Raw genomic sequence first — 17,285 nt, 5'->3', positions numbered from 1 at the left:
ACCATTGCATTCTGTTTTCATTTACACACTAATTTTTATCTTTATCAGTGTGTACTCACAGATAAAGGGGTGTGTTTAATGCAACACACATTCTGACTGTATTCATTTAATAGTTAAAGCAGTCTTGGGTAATAGTGGAGCAATATATTATTAACTATACACCAGCTGTTATAGGGGAAGAGCAGGGCACACCTGGGACAGGTCACCAGTCTGTTGCAGGGCTACATCAAGCCCTCACATGTAAAACTTTTGAAATGTCCATAACGTCCTTTGATCTGAACAATTTGTTAAGCTCTATATTAATGCTGGCATCTCCTCACCAAGAGTAACTCTGCATTTTATTGACAAAATTACAAAATTACAAAAAAAAAAAAAAAAAAAGACTCACTGAGTTTAATAGGGTGTCTGTTTCAAAGAAACACGAGTGAAAAAAAAATCCATCCATAAAAATTAGTGCTGGTATGACATCATCACCTGGAGCGGCAGGGAGTCGTGATCCTTGCTGCTGATAGGCTCACTGGGAAGAGGGTTGGGATTTGATTAATAAAAGCATCCAACACTTTGAGTGCAACACACTGCAGAGTCAGACGGTAAGCAGCATCACGGCAAGGATACTGATCAGAAGATAGCAAGGTAAGAGGACTTTTTTTGTTACTTGTAACAATAAACAGGATATCATCTGCAGCAAAGGTTTGCAACTAACAGCAGCAGGTCCTTATTTTAAGTTCCTTCCTGTTAATTACGAATGCAGACTTAAGTGTTTATTATAGCGCGACATGGCAGGGACACTAAAAGTTACATGAAACCAAATAATCGCAATATTATGCTCTTATTTTCTGAGATTTAAAAAAAACGTATCCAGCTGCTATATGAGCTGTAGTGTATTTCATGCACTGTTTCACAGACTAAGTTGGACCTTTGTGATGCTCAGTGTGTGTTCTTCATGAGCTGAAAATGTTGTTAATAATATGAATTTCCCTTGAAAAGAAATGGAAATTCTTTCCACAATGCACATCTCACTCCTTACAAGCTTTTCCTGTTTTAGGAAAACATTAGAGTTGCCATGGTAACAGCCACTCACCTGAGTGACTCACTGAGCACCACACCTTGTCTAAAGTTTAAAAGAGGGAGACAGATGAGCCAATCCTCCCACATATTAGTCAGTGCGCCCCAGGGCGGATGTGGCTACAATGTAGCTGCCATCACCAGTGTGTGAATGGGTGGATGACTGGATGTGTAAAGCGCTTTGGGGTCCTTAGGGACTAATACAAATACAGGCCATTTACCATATTACGCAGCCCTGCGTGAGCAGCTATTCATGCTGATGTCAGCAGTGAAACATGGCATTTACTCAGCTCGAGTCATTATTCACCACGTGCTGTTATAATAACGATTGAGAAACATGTTGCACTCTGTAAGAAGTACTGACTCATACTGGGTGCTGCACTCTAGGACGCACACTGTTTATTTTTTACAGCAACAACAACTTTTTCAGATTAGCCGTCACTGTAGTCCACGCTGATGTGGACAACCCGCCACAGCTGCCCAACAAATGTTCAGGTTTAGCTTTCTGCAGAGTTCCTGAAGCTGAAAGCAACTTAGGCTTCGAAGTCATTTTAAAGGAATTTAGGACCACAGCTGAAGATAAAGCAGTCACTCCAGGTTATTTAATTTTTCTGGTTCACTGGACCTCTAGCTCTCTGAAAGCCCAACAGTTTCTGAGCATTTTTGCCCTTATTGTAGGTTTATCCTCCTAAAGTGCTGCACCTCTATGGAAATCAAAGTGTCATTACTGGAAACACAGAGAAGTGTGGCATATAGCAGGCTCTTTATTGTTTTTTTCTTAACTTCTGCTAGGCTGGGAGGTCATTTGGCTAGACCCCAAATGACAAAACCATAAAACAAAACATCCCCAACAAACTGTACTAATGTATGCAGGCTAACTTGTTGGTTCTGGATAACATGTAGAAATTTACGAGTCCACCTTGAGTTGAATCCAGATCCAGCTTGAATTCGTGCCAAGTTTACATCACTTTCTGCACAACATGAACTATGCCTGGAACCAGTTTCAGCCATGCCTTGGTTAAATCCATGTTGCTGGTTTTGCACTTCTCCAAGTCATTCCTAGAAATCTCAAAATATGACTACTGTTGGCTCCATTTTCATTTTCCACTCGTCCAATTCGGGGTCCAAGAGTGCCCGAAGCTCATCTCAGCTGACGTGCGATCAATTATTTCTCAAAGGCTACACATAAGACTTGTTTTTAGAATACTGAATTCAATACTTTAAGACTTTAGGGTCCACGAGAACCCAGGTCTTTGTTTCATAAATGCCACCGGTATCAATAGCAGGATGGAAATCGTACTCCTCCCTCTGTTCTCAAACTGAGCAGTGTCTGTTGTGTCTGTTCCCACCTATTCTGCCTTTAGCCTTCAAAAGCTTCTGAGTCTGCACCAACACTCCCTTTTCAAAGGCCTTTTCAACTCCAGATGTCCTTATACACATTCACAGGGTCCTTTTTCTCCACCGTTTCCAGTCTTTCTGTATTGCTAATGTCAGCATAGGGCAACAAGTTGCACAGCTTTTGGAACCTTCTGTTAAAAATGCAATTGCTACTTTCTCCAAAAGCAACACTGAAAAACTCAGGATGGGTACCCATGTGTGGTACACAGTATCGGGGGGGAAAGACCTTTTGATGCGTCTGTTATACAAAAACAACAATGGCAAGGCTTTCATTTCATTCATGACAGAATAACCGATCTCTCTCCATTGTCTCTCTCTGGCCTTTGGCAGGCACGCACAGAAGACTCTGAGCTCCCCTAACATGATGCCTACAGTTAAAGGCTTGGCACACACGATACCCAGTCATGTTCTCAGAGTGGGCCAAACTATTTGCTTGGAACCGTCACAAGAGACAGTCACCCACCATGATGATCCTGATCTCGACATTTCTCTGGAAAATCTCAACCAGTTAATCTTGGAACTGGATCCCACATTTGAACCCATCGAATGCAGCAAAAGTCCCACATGTCTCAGCCCCCCTGCAGGTACAGTAAGACTGTAAACACTTCTCTTGCTCTACCCAATTCAACCTCACATCACTTTATTGCAGATGCATCAAACTCAAACGAGAGACAGTCAAAACTTGCTTGCTGTGTGGGAAACTGAACTTGAAAAATTGTGTGGTTAACGGGTACCATATAGCAACTTTATTGCTCTGAAATCAGTTACGTATAAAAGCCTAAAATTGCCAAGTGCAGTTTCACAGAAAATCTACATCTAATTGACCTCAAAGCCACTTCTCCGGTTTTTTCAAGCGATATAATATTCATTTTGAAACCATGCACCAGCAGAAATATAGCAGCACCCTGCGAAGGGTGGAGCTTACTGAGGTCACTAACACTAACCTGACTAGATTAAAACGCCATATTTGATTCAGGCCTTCACGATTCTGACAGTTATATATATATATGGCAGAATATAAGGACCAGTATGCTAGGTCCTCCTTAAGTTGACAGGGAAGAGATAAAAATGGCCTGTATTTATATAGCGCTTTACTAGTCCCTAAGGACCCCAAAGCGCTTTACATATCCAGTCATCCACCCATTCACACACACATTCACACACTGGTGATGGAGCTACATTGTAGCCACAGCCACCCTGGGGCGCACTGACAGAGGCGAGGCTGCCGGACACTGGCGCCACCGGGCCCTCTGACCACCACCAGTAGGCAACGGGTGAAGTGTCTTGCCCAAGGACACAACGACCGAGACTGTCCAAGCTGGGGCTCGAACCGGCAACCTTCCGATTACAAGGCGAACGCCCAACTCTTGAGCCACGATCGCCCCAGGGTTTAAAGAGGGTTTAAAGCTATTTCATTAGTCCAAACAGTAATAAGACAATTTCAAAGACACTTCAAACTCAGACACTTCATGCAGAGTGGTCATAAGCAAGATTAAATATTGCTTTGGCTGCATGTCTCTTAAAATCAGTTCAGCAACTTTTTCAAAGCTATTTTCTCTGCTGCTGTGGATTCAAGCGTGTAAAAACATTGCTTGTTGGTAAAGAAGTCATCAGTTTCTCATCTCTCTTAAAATTACTCCCCTTGACCCTGTTGGAACCTGGTTACAGGCAGTGTGCTGGGAAAACTTGTCATCATGTTTCACCCATTATGTTATCACACTTTCAGCAATAAACCAAAGCAACTTAATGTTGCCTACACATTTGGTACCTACATGTTAAATCTGCTTTCTGATCATTTACCTAAATATACTATTGTAGAAAAGTTAAATTTACTTACAATTTAGAGTGATATGTGGACCAGATATAACATGTACAAAGGGCCTGTTTAGCCCTTTGTTATGCTTCAGTCTAACTCTTGAAAGCTCCCAGCTTTCAGAGGTGTGACACAGAGCACAGTAAAATCATAGCCACCCTTGTAAACAAATAGTACAGATAGCCTTGGGCTCTGGAAATTTACCCACCCTTTCTGAGATAGTTTTAATATTTTTAATCATGTTGTAATTGCACCACTTTGTCTGTCCTGGGATTATTGCCCAGACTTGTACCACACCCTGCATGTGTTACAGCTACAGACTGAAAAGGCTCAGCGAGCAGTCACGCACCGGGGTGGAACAACGGTGCCTCATTCAGTCCTGCTTTCATCAGAAAGTGTGCGCAAGAGTCAAAGCATACATACATATGTGTAAAAATAAATGGGTTTCCTGTTTCTGATCTTTTCTTCAGAGAAGTTTGGTCGTGTGTTTATGAAACTGTCACGTGTTCTGAAAAGGTGAATAAGTTTAAAGGAAATCAAGCAGCAGTGTGGAGAAATATCTCCATATTCAGGCAGATTTCGCTCTTTCTGCATGAACATTAGTCATAATTATGCAACTCTGGTTGCAGAAGCCGCTCGTCTGGCATATACAGACACCACATGCTATGGCATTTTCTTAAGGGCGTAAATTGTGCCGATCACCACCTTGATCCTGACGAATCAAGAAGTGGCTGAGGCTCCTCTAGGCGATCTAATGTTCTAGCAACAGTACAAATGTGCAACTCAAAGAACACTCTGTGCAAGCAGGTACCTGCATGACAAAAATACCTGGCAACGGTGTCCTTACATACACACCAAGCCAGTTCTGCTGATATAAACCAAACCAACACTGTTTTTTCCTCACCAGAATAAACTCCCTCCCTCCCAATACTAACATCTCACCCTTCCACCCACAGATGCCTCTTGCTCAGATGAAGATTTCTCTGAAGTTGTGCTCATTCCTAGAGGCTGTTCAACCATTTCATCACCCACAGTGGTCCCCTCGGTGTCCCCGAGTATACCCATCCCCACACACAACGGCCTCAGATGCAGTCCCCAAGGGACGCTGGTTTTCTCCAGCTCCCCAACGTCCTCTCTGCCCCCGCTGCCATTTGGCAGCGCACCCAGGCGAAACCCCTCACCGAAGAATGACTTTTGCCAAGGATCACTGCGGCTGTCACACTCCAACAGAAACAGCACCGCCTCATTGCTCTCCACCTCGACCTGCTCGGACACCAGCTACATCCTTGGCAGGTAAAACTCAGTAAGACATCCCATCATGATACAAATGTCTTCCATTCTGTCCACTTCTCTGGTCTTGAAAACTGATCCACTTTAAACATGGTGAGTATTTTGAGGCGACACGAGCAGAGAAGGCCTGATCGACTTGGATGAGCAGTGCTCACATTGTGACTAAAAGCTGTTCCATTCTGTGTGTAGGCGAGGGTCACACACACACAAACACACACACACACAGATATTATTGCTTTCCCAAGCGTCTTACTCCAAACTTTAACCATCACAGGTAAGAGCCAAACTCCAACTCCAAGTCTCAAACTTCAAGCAGGCCTGAACGAGTTTTAACACAGTTTCACAGCATTATGCTCAATCCTTTCACAAGTGTTAGGGTTCATTTCTAAACACAAAGTCGAGATTCTCCTTATTTAAAGAAAGGGAAGGGGGGGGGGGGGGGGACATGCAGAAACTAACTGTACTTCCCAGTGAAATACACTAGTTTCACATTTTTACTGAATTTACTATGAAATCAGGACAATTTATGTCCATGTACTCCAAATTTCTGACATGAAACAATTTCTGACATGCATCTCTCCCCTGATCTAAAACAGGTCTTACAACTTATTGTGACTCATCTTTATTTATTTTTGGTTATTTCTGTCTTTTGATTTCCTGTGAGAAATGATTTCAATCACCCACTTGAGTTCTTATCACGAAACCTGCAACCCGCAGTCTACATTTTGAACAAGCACAATCACATAGTCCTCAAGTTTATCCTTACCGCTGTGCACTTTTATAATCAATGAGTGTTTAATGTGTACTTCACGAGTGTCTGTTTGTCATGTATTTATAGAGCAACTCAAAACTGTAGCTAGAAAAAAATAGGTCAGGTTGCACTAGGCCTAAAATACTGCACAACCTTATGTTCAATTTGTTCTATACCCGCAGCACCAGTTTACATCGCAACAGTCGTCTAAAGGTGCATTATAATTAGAGGTAAAGACTCCACGACAGTCTTCCATGAGGAAGAACTTAGTGACACTTTTAATAGGAAGACCTAGAAAAGACTTTTCATGGTTTTTCTTGGCTCAGTCTCCTGCTTTTATTTAGCAGGGCACTAAACACAAGCACAGTCTGCATATATCTAAGGCAAAAGACATTTAACACACAATTCTTTGCTTTTATTTTAGCTTTTACCATTTGATAACCAGTTACCCACTGTAATTTCTTTTGTTCTGAAATAGTTTGAAATATTAAGAAAATAACTTAATCTATCAACAGAAAAGAAGAAAACTGACTTGCATTTCCAAAAACATGTATTGTGTTAAAGAGCTGTTGACTGCATTTGAACTAAGCGGCGCTGTACTTTGGTTTAAAACCACTTTGTGCCTTAATGTAGTGCCGTAAAACCTACTCGGATCGACTGGTTTTCCATTATAATTTAGTACCTCCAAATGCGCGTGATCTTTGTCATGCCAACGTGTCCAAGCGTCCCACAACTTAATTAATACGCAGCACGAACGCTACAACAAAGGTGGACAAGAATAAACCTGCTGCTCGGTCTGTGGATTTTTGTCAGACTTGGGGATCACTGAGTTGTTTTTTGTTGCCATTTCCCAGTTGTCGGGTTTCAAAAATGCCAGTTTTGATTTCCGTGAACAAAACACTCTCATGACTCGTAGAGTGATGCTACTGACCAGCCAATTGGTGGCATGCAGTCGATGACGTCACATTTTAGTACCTGCTCGGATTGCTTGGAACCCCGGCCAAGCAGGTACTAAAAAAGTACCTGGTAACAGGTGAAAACTGTGCCTAGTCAAGCCCAGTAGGTAATAATGGAAAAGAGGCTTAAGTGACTAGAACCTCAATTTAACCATGCTAATCATTAAGAAGACCTTTTCATTCACAAAGTAAGGTAAGCCTCTCGAAGAGGTTTGCTTCTGCACAGGATAATTACAAAAACACTTTTAAATTCAAAAAACAAAAAACATGTTTTTTATTAAAGTCTTTGTTCCTTTAATTATAGTTATCCTTCTACAGGGAATTAAAATTTTAAAAAAATGTCTCACTGCAAAAGAACCTTGTGTTTCCAACGTTATTTTTCCTCCTTTTTCTTTCCTCATAGTAACCTCTCCTTAACCGGTGAAGATGCTGATTTTCCAGAGTCCATGCTACCCGGCTCCTTTAGTGACGATTCCAGAATGAAGCCATGTAATAACAGGCAAAGCCTGGAGAAGCCCTTGAAGACAAAGCGAGGACATTTACAGGAAGTGAACAGCAGAAGAGCACAGAACGGCCCAGTCTCAGGGTCACTGACCGATATTCCCGTACTGTTAGTTAACGGTGCACCTCAACAGGACCTGCACAGCCCTGAACCACAGATCGAGTTACTCCAGAGGAACCCTGTGTCAAAACCAACATATTCCAGTTCTCAAGCCCGTTTTAACGGCAGCCAGCCATCGATGAAATTTGTCATGGATACGTCAAAGTTTTGGTTCCGTCCACACATCAGCAGAGCAGAAGGTGAGACCCAAGCAAGCATCACACGAAGACCTTACAGTAAAAGCACTAAATTCACAGTGGATTTGTTTGAGGAGGTCTCAAAAGTAACAATTTCATTTCACAGTCCTGCTTAAAGTACAAAATGTTGATGCAATTCAGCATGAAAGCATTCACCACAAAGTTAAACACATTCAGTGCTTTTCCATCAATGGGAATCTTCTCGAAAGCTTTGTTCAAACTCTGAAACTGTGCCATCAAGCTAAAGTGATCCATAAGTGTTTTTCTTGAGTAATAAAACACACGTTGTTGCATTTTTCTGAGCATTTTTGATGTCTTATTTATTCTAGCTGAAGCTCTGGTAAAAGACAAGGAAGCAGGAACCTTTGTGGTGAGAGACAGCACCTCCTACAGAGGCAGTTTTGGTTTGGCCATGAAGATAGATCAAACGCCCACCAGCTTTACTGCTGCTGCCTATCCAGGTAAGCTCACTAGTAAGAGCAGTGGCCTGACCTCAGTTTCAAAAGCAGAAATCAGTCAGATCCAGGAAACAGAAGATCTTAAAGCCACAAAAAACACAACTGCACACACAAAGCATGAATACAGTGTAGCGTATTGCTGTTGTTGTTACTCATATATAACACAGACGGTGTATAAAGATCTCTAATTTTACATAAATGCTCTGGTCTATACCAGAGCCCTGCAGCGCATGCCTTACCCAACTCTGCTGACGACATCAAGCGATCTGTGGCGTGCTAGCACGCAGTGCTGTCATTTTTTCCTACCACAGTATACCTTGCATAAACACAAGAGAAAACCAGCTGTTTACGGCACTGTAAGCAGTCGGTGAGGGGAAAAAAGGACCTCACTCACGAAACAATTTTGAGGCTTGCCTCGTTTGTAGATTTGTACGTTTTCATCCCTTTCAGGAATGCGGGATATGTGAGCGTTGGTCAAGCTCTGAGACCACTTCACTGACAGGCTCCATCCATCGAATTAATCCCTACATCCCGGGCAATCTAGCAACATGTTTTTCCTATTTAGCATGGTTTTCTTTAGCAGAACATTATATAATAATGCCTCTTTTATTTAAACCAGCCACAAAAATGTAAGGCTATAAAATGGAACTAAAAGCACTAATTAACTCAGTGAGACCAAACAGTTTGCCTTAGCTAAGCTAAAGTTATAAATCCTTCACATACAGACATGTAAAGGCTGTCTGTTCTGCTCGCTTACAGCACCAATCTATCCTTAACTCTGGTCTCAGTGCAGTCCCTCAGTTTACCCTTTGTCATAAATGAATCATTTTAGCTCCTCTCCCTTTAAATGAACTTTCACCTGATTGGTTGCTCCGTACAAACAGAAGGTTCAAACAGCAGGTTCAAACAGCAGGTGGATGAATATCTGCTCTCAATGTGAGCTTTCCGCTCCCAGAGATTACCGAACAAAACTTCTGCTAGTTTAAGATGAGCATCCAACACTGTAATAGTATATTTGTCATTCTTTTCTGTTATAATTTCCATGCACATGACTGACAGCATCATGTGCATGCTGATAATCACCTAGCCTCCCAAAAAAGTGAGGAACAAAAGAAGAGAGTGCATGCCCTGAAACCTCGCAGCACTGCTCATGAGAACGGCCAATAAATTAAGCTGTAAAGCTCTGCGACTCTATTTTACCGACAGACCAGCACTAGTCAGTCCTTAGGGGGAAAAACATAGGACAGGACGACAACATCAGATCGTTGATGGCCTCATTTATGTGTTTATGGTGGCCTTGTAAGTCAGAATGAATTTTAAATTAAAGTAAATTAACTCCCTGATCACAGCAAATGACAGGAGACAACTACCTGAAAAACTCTACATTTATTAAATCTAATTTATCTGGGCTGTATGGAGGCAAAACACACTGAATGAATGGCAGCACTTTACTTATTACAGCAGCAACATAATGTTTTTTGAAAGCTTTATGTACCCTGCGTCTCTCACATTCAGAAATCACTGCCATCCAGCGCCATTAGTAACTAATGCCTCTCTTCCATCATTGTGGTCTCAGTGCTGTGCAGAGGCAGCTCTGCTTCAGCGCCTTTTAAGAACAAGCTCACATTTCGAAAGGTTTGGGAATCCTGTGCAGCAGCGCTACTGAAGCCGGGTGAAAGAATTTCGTAGGTTACATTTGCCAATCGCTGATGAACATCTTGCGGTGCCCTGCCACACAGCCACTGACGTCAACACGAGCAATTACGTGGTTCTGTGTCTTCTTTTTTGAAGAAACTGGTGGGAAAGGGTTATTCCAGTGCTTCTTTATCACATTGCCTTCATATATTGTTCATTCTCTGACATTTGTCCTTTTGTCAAAACAGGGGAAAGCAGCTCTGATCTTATCAGACACTTCCTCATTGAATCATCTGCCAAAGGCGTGCGCATTAAAGGCTCTTCTCAGGAACCCTACTTTGGTGAGTCGAGTTATCAGTTTCATACCCACCGAGAATTCACTCGTCTGTTTAAAAAGCGAGTGCTGCTCTGACTCAGAGATCTCTCGCCTCCTGGGATGTGGGTGGGCATGAGTGCCATGGATCTTACCCTTGAGCATTAGTACAAAGGGTGTGTATTCTCACACCCAAAGAACCTTTCTTATCAGTAGTGTGGGTCACTGGTTTGTAATCAGACACCCATGGCCATGTACTGATATGTCTGTCGCCACAGATATGTAACGTTACAGTAACGTTGTCACTGAAATATGGAAAAACAGTCATCATAGCAGCAGAAGGATTTATACTGTAGTGAGTCTCTGTGTCATAACAAAACTCTGTAGGTTGTCTTCAGACCTGGCAAAGTGTTGAGGATAAAGTTCAAATTTTATTGTTCTTGAAATAGCCAATCAGAAAGTTGCTTATCTGTACTCAGCTGGAGCTGTGATTTGCTTTGTGTCTTTGCAGGTAGTCTCTCTGCCCTGGTGTATCAGCACACCATTTCTGCGTACGCCTTACCCTGCAGATTATGCCTCTACTGCCACGGTAACTGAGCCTTTGTTATTACTGCACACACACACCAGGAGTAGGCAACTCCAGGCCTTGAGGGCCGGTGTCCTGCAGGTTTTAGATGTATCCTTGTTCCAACACAGCTGATTCAAATGACCTCCTCAACATGTCTTGACGTTCTCCAGAGGAATGGTAACGAACTAATCATTTGATTCAGGTGTGTTGACCCAGGGTGAGATCTAAAACCTGCAGGAGACCAGCACTTAACTTTTTTAGTGCTGAGACTTAATAAAGAATAAATAATAAAAGTAATCTTCATGTTTGAAAACTATCAGATTGCCTTAAACCTGCATCCTTTCCAAAGTTTGCAAACAATATTGGTTCATAAACATTAAAATAATGGAGTTTGACTTTTTGTTTTAAAGTGTATTTCTAAAGGGGCATTTAACATATTTCCTTCAATATAATGAATCGACTGCAAAGGACAACTGCTGGGCCCTGAGAGTGACAGATACCTGCTGTGTGCTGCAGAAAGAGACTATGTGAGAGAGACTGAACTATCTGGAGACAAAAGCAGCTGTAGACAACCATTCATACTATATAAAGATATTTTTGAATGAAGGCTTAATTTCAGTCATATTAGCTCGAGCTGAACTTAACAGTGATCGAGTCTGAGCTTTTAGGAAAGGGTTAAAAAGAACTGCTGGGAATTAAGCTTTTTAAGCCAAGGCCTGATCGCCTCTGTGCTTTAATCTGGACCTCAGGAAAGCCAGGAGTTTGTTCTGCAGACCTCAGTGACTTTGAAGAAGTGTACTGGTTCAAAAGATCAGAAAAGGTATGAAGCCGCTAATTCCTGCAATGCCTTAAAAACAAACAATAAAATCTTAAAGACAATTCAGAAACTGACTTAGTAACTGTGCTGCAGCGTTTTAGACCAGCTGCAGTCGGGCTCAACCTGTAGTTTCAGGTAATACTGAATAAAATATTTAGTTCATTTTGTAAATCATGATCATCATCAGTCACAAAGGAGGGTTCTCCAGGATATACTTATTGGCTAATAACCTGTCAATCACAAGATGCAAGTCAATGAGTGAGCAATGTCCTCAGTCAGCTCCAAGCCACACTTCTTATGTGGTGCTGACAACCAAAATTACCCTTTCGACCAATCAAAATGATGGACACAAACCAATGAGTGGCATCACTGAGGTCATGACCATCCCTTAGATATAGTCGATTGTGTTTTTCTGTCTGTGTCAAAGATATAACGAGGTAGGAAGGTGTCCTCACTCAGACGCTTGGCCTTTCTCACAGTAGGGCTACTTTCCAAACCAAATTCTAACAACTAAAACTATTTTGGAAAGAAGATAAAAGCCAAACTAAATGAGAATGTTTCTTCAAATTATGGATTGTCGGGTTATCTTTCTCACGTCAGAGACAAAAAGCAGGAACAGATCCTAACTGAGTGCGGCTCCAGCGACCACAAGCTGGCAACTGAAAAAAGGAAGAAACAGTAATGCAGGGAAACCAGGGGTGTTTCCAAGACTCTGCTAATGTACTGGCAATGAGCAGAAAACTGAAACATGACACTAAAACAGATCTTTACTTGAACAAGTTCTATTGTGCTTTAATGCCACATTAAAAAAAAAAAAAAAAAAGCAGAAATATTCCCAGCAGAAGAAGAACAGGGACAACTTGCTGCTCAGTATTGACAAACACGCCCCCAACATCAGGGACAGACACCACGAACACTGGAAAAAACATTAATGTTGAATCAACTGAAAGTGTCATTTCTAAGTCATTTGGTGTTACTGTTGTGCCAGTAAAGCCCCTCAAATTCAAATAAAAAACTCAAATCTTATCTGTCTACACAGACCTGAGATCAGCAGAGGAGAGAGCAAAAGAGAGAGCACCTTCAGAGGACGACAACAAAATAGGTGAGTCCATGTAACGCCCCAACAACTCTGTTTGGGCATTTTTAGATAAGTAGTATGGCCTGTACAGGACCTGGCCTGGTCCAGTGTCCAGGATTTGGGGAAGACTTCTTTGCCTTTGCCAAAATAAAGACAAACTGGACATTTTCTGTCAGATCACAATATTAAAGGTATTAAAAAGTGGACCTTTTCTAAGCAGCAAACACTGATGATAAGTTATGATTTAAGATATGATTAAATACATAATTTTGCACCAACACTCCAAAAACTAGGACGGGCTTAATTTAAAATTAAGCTAATGGAAACACAGGTTAGTGTGACCTAATATAGCGCAGCTGCAGGTTTCCTTCTGTTCGCCACAAAGCTGTACCTGTGCTTCAGCACAGCCAGGGTCAGAGTTAAACTCCAACAAATTAAACTCTAAAATAAGCAGTAACAGGAGTCTGACCAACAGAGTTATGATAGAGTTAAGAAGAGTTAAGAAACCAACAACAATTAACCCCCTTGCATTCAACCTTTTCCTGTCCTGCGGTTATAAACACTACTGTTCTGCTCTGCAGCCAAGCAGGAAATGCTGATATTACCGTGTCCCACCGACTTGTTATCTGAGGTTTGCTCACGAACATCGAAAGCCTGGTTTGAGGGTTTGCACATCGCTTTTATCTGCAGAATATAAAGTGTTGCTTTTACCTGCACCCCTGTTTTCATGTGCATTGACTTCCTGAGCAAACAGCGTGACTGACTGTCAGGCAGTTTGACTTGCCACAGCCGTGAAGCCTCTCACAGGTGGTAATAATACCTCTTCTCGGTAAAGAGCTACGGCGTTAGAGATGCTGCTGATTTCACGCCACAGCCACGTGTTGCTTCATCAGTGAGAGTTCAAAGACCGAACTTTTCTTTTAAAGTCTGAAAAACTCAGGATATTATTAAAAACACTTAGCGTCGTCCTGAAGGCTTTTCCACATTCCTCAAAGTCTCCTTTCACTAAGTGGGAGAAAAATGTTCAGGCTTTGAAACATTCCAGCTGTTTTGGCTCAAGTCCACTCAACCAGGCAGGCAGCCATCTTTGTTTCGACACAGATAAATGGAGGACAAAGTATCCCAAAATTTTATTTACTTCGGTGAAATACTGAGAGATTTCTCAACAGAAAAATAAATAAACGAAGTGAAAATATATAATCATCCAAAGCAACAAGACAAACTTTCATTTTACAGAAACTGGATCACAAGAATATTTTTATTACTTCAAAGCAAAAAGGAAGTAGGGACTGAAACACAAAATATTTTGTAAAAATGGTGCACAGTCCTGCAGCAGGAAGGTTCCTGGGTCAAACGTCCTGGTCAGTTTCCTTCTTTGTGGAGCTTACTCCTCTTCTGCATAAAAGTTATTTGATAAATCAAAACTTGTCATTATAGTGCAAATGAAATACAAAGAAACAAAAAACCTAAAACAACAACTGCAAAGATATCACAAAGAATCAACTAATAAAAGAAGAAGAAATAAATGATAGTACACATTGTTTTCTCGTCTCCTTTATTAACACACAAACATGGGGAGTCTGAGGACATTCCTCAGCGCTTCTTACTTTCTGACAACAAAGTCTCCCAGTGGCAGAATCGAAACAACCCCTCATCTCTGTGTTTAACAAGTGTGTTTGTTTGTCTTGTCAACAGCCTCCAACTTTGTCTACCTTAACGCCATCCCCACTGAGATGCTGACAGGCCCCTGTGCAGTGCAAAGGGCGGTGTCCTCAACACTCGAGAAGGCTCCGGGTTCCTTCACACCAACCATAGTCAACATGAAAGTGTCTCTGAAGGGTGTCACTCTCACAGACATCAACAGGAAGTAAGAAAACACATGAAATCAACGTGTTGCTGAGATTTTATGTGCTGCCGTGCTGTTTAGGTGTGGTCTGTGTGTGACACTGGGTCAAGACTCATCGTTTCTTGCAGGCTCTTCTTCAGGCGCCATTACCCTGCACACATGCTGAGCTACGGTGGTGAAGATCCAGACAATCGAGTGTGAGTATGCACGACATGAGCTGCGAGCGCAGACGTCAGAGATCATCTCCACTGGTGGTCATCAACGTGTTTCATTTCTAATCTGAACATTTGTCTGTCTTATACTCACAGGTGGACGAGAGGTTCAAGTTTTGGTGCAAGGTAATCTGAACTTCAAGTCTAAACAGGGGACCTGTTCTGTTCATTTACACATTTTAGCTGTATTAGTGTAGCTTTGCATCAGCAGCAGCTCAAAATAATCCTTCTTTATCTTACACTGTGTCTTGGTGCAGGAACTCAGCTCATCCTCTTTCTGAAATAAGGTGTTTCAGTCAGCTCCTCCCTTTTAAGCCAGCTTTTTTCTTATTGGCTGCCCCTCATAAATCAATTGTTTGAATAGGATGTGGGTGGGGCTTCTATGAATACTACTGAGAACAATATATTTGACAGTAAATAATGAAAAGCAGAAGAGGTCCCTTTGAAAAATATCTTCTTCTTGGGGTGCAGATTAATCTGACTCATGTTTCTTTGTGCCGACAGGTTGTTTGGCTTTGTGGCAAAGGGCATTGAAGCCGGTATGGAGAATGTTTGTCACGTATTTGCAGAATATGACACCCTGCAGCCCTGCAGCGAAGTCATCAAGGTGATTCAGGCAGCTGTATCCAAGCCATAAACATGCAAACCCAGAGACGGCGTGATACATCTTCAAGACTCCTGCTTACACTTTCTGTTTAACACTGTGCTCTTCTACAAATAACCTGTCCAGTATGGTGGTTACAGGAAGTGTCGCTACTGCTTTGGAGAAAACTGGACAAGTTTGTGTTTCTGCTGAATTGCAAGGAAAACCTGATTTAGGTTCCGGTGTTTGATCAGATAATAAAAATCATATTAAAAGATATATGAGTGATTATGGCAAAAATTAGGATATAGTGGACTGCACCTATAACATGATTGTAAATGAATGAGGCGCCATAGTTTGAATATCATCCAATCAGCTTGTAAAAGCAGTAAAACAAAGCCAACTATTTCTTTTAAGACTGCTGAGAGAACAGTTGTAGATGTGAGAAAGCGGCACGCTATGTCTTCATAAGAACAGGAGCCCTTTTCCCTGAGAGGTGAACGTGCATTATCTGATGCATTGAAATATAGTGATGTGGTAATTAAAAGTTTGAAGGTGAAAAGACTTGAAGAGAAACAAATGAACCCTGGTAGGTCAGTTCATTTCAAATTCTGCAGCTACCCCTGAATGTATTTATTACACTGCAATGCACTGTAAAAACTTTATTCTCTGTATATTCGTGGATTTTTATTTTTGTTTTTCATGATGGAAAATAAACATTTTTAACTATTCATATGTTAATAGTGTGTGTGAAAATAATAAAGAAGAAGAAGCTTTATTTTGGACGTGACAGAAAACACAACAGTCTGCACATATTTCTGTGTTTTATTTGAAATGATAAATCTTTAGATAAAAGCATAATGCTTCATTCAAATGAAGAGTGTGCTTCCTGAAGCAAAGCAAAACCAAGTACAGAACTGCATAGGTAATTTTTTTAAATATTCTCAACATATCTTAAGGGACCCAAATGCAAAGCTCAGCGGTCCGCTTCTTTTATATATATATTTATATTTATCTTTGGTGCCAACTCAAAAGATAGCATAAAAACTTGAGTCTAAGGTGCAACAGGACGTGTTACAGGACCGAGTGGAGCACTGAGAACACTCTGCAGTGGTAACTATTTACAAACACTGCCCTCCTCTGGTTAAGACGGGGAATCTAAATTCTCACTGCTGTTTGGTTCACAGTGAGTATCACACAATAACGCCATAGCAATATATATTATTGTATTCTTTTTAAATCCCCACACAGAGGATTAACCGCAATGACAAAAGACCCTCAGAGTAAAAGAAACTCTTCTTTCAGTGCTGTGAGTGTCTGCAGTGCAAAGCAGGAAGGGACTGTATGAAAATTAGCGGACACGGAGCAAGGCTTTACTTTAAAAGCAAAGTTTAAGACACTCATCTACATATTTGATGTTATATGTACCTGAAATCGTCAGAGATGGTTATAATGTGGAAATTGAAGTAAGTTGCACTGAAATGTGACCTGTTATTGTGCATGATCTGTAGTTGCGTGAACTTGTTTGAACTATCTGCTGCTGTTTTGAAAAAGAGATGTTACAGTCTTTTATTGGGATAAATAAAGGATGTCATTTAAAAATGTATATAGATCTATTAGATTAGTTAGAATGATTTTTCCATCAACCTTTTTTTTTCTTTTTACATTTTTTAATTAATTTTTAAAAATTAATCTGTGATCTGA

General features: G+C 41.3%; 2 protein-coding genes across 3 annotated transcripts in view; one reads left to right on the top strand and one right to left on the bottom strand.

Moving 5' to 3' along the window:
• The window catches only part of LOC113023585 (zinc finger protein Aiolos-like), an 82,647-nt gene extending 68,018 nt beyond the window's left edge, over nt 1-14,629 (bottom strand). For both annotated transcript variants that reach the window (XM_026169740.1, XM_026169741.1), the window contains exon 1: nt 13,652-14,629. The gene's annotated coding sequence lies outside the window, so the exon portion shown is untranslated. The remainder of the gene's footprint in view (nt 1-13,651) is intronic.
• LOC113023582 (tensin-4) lies at nt 562-16,310 on the top strand. The gene is made up of 12 exons (XM_026169737.1): nt 562-633; nt 2,794-3,047; nt 5,233-5,569; nt 7,677-8,074; nt 8,401-8,532; nt 10,413-10,505; nt 10,989-11,066; nt 12,902-12,964; nt 14,636-14,807; nt 14,915-14,983; nt 15,095-15,124; nt 15,503-16,310. The coding sequence occupies exons 2-12, from the start codon at nt 2,825-2,827 to the stop codon at nt 15,633-15,635; spliced, it is 1,728 nt and encodes a 575-aa protein (XP_026025522.1). The 5' UTR covers nt 562-633; nt 2,794-2,824; the 3' UTR covers nt 15,636-16,310.
• Nucleotides 16,311-17,285: the final 975 nt, after the last annotated feature.

This window comes from Astatotilapia calliptera, chromosome 6 (assembly GCF_900246225.1).
Source record: "Astatotilapia calliptera chromosome 6, fAstCal1.2, whole genome shotgun sequence".
NCBI classification, from domain to species: domain Eukaryota; kingdom Metazoa; phylum Chordata; class Actinopteri; order Cichliformes; family Cichlidae; genus Astatotilapia; species Astatotilapia calliptera.
This window is presented reverse-complemented; position numbering and strand designations above follow the sequence as displayed.

Bases quoted from the DNA above. Each gene is read 5' to 3' on its own strand.
- LOC113023582 (XM_026169737.1), top strand. From the start codon at position 2,825: ATGATGCCTACAGTTAAAGGCTTGGCACACACGATACCCAGTCATGTT. The intron at 11,067-12,901 runs GTAACTGAGCCT...CTGTCTACACAG, and splicing joins ATTATGCCTCTACTGCCACG to ACCTGAGATCAGCAGAGGAG. The intron at 14,808-14,914 runs GTAAGAAAACAC...CGTTTCTTGCAG, and splicing joins CTCACAGACATCAACAGGAA to GCTCTTCTTCAGGCGCCATT.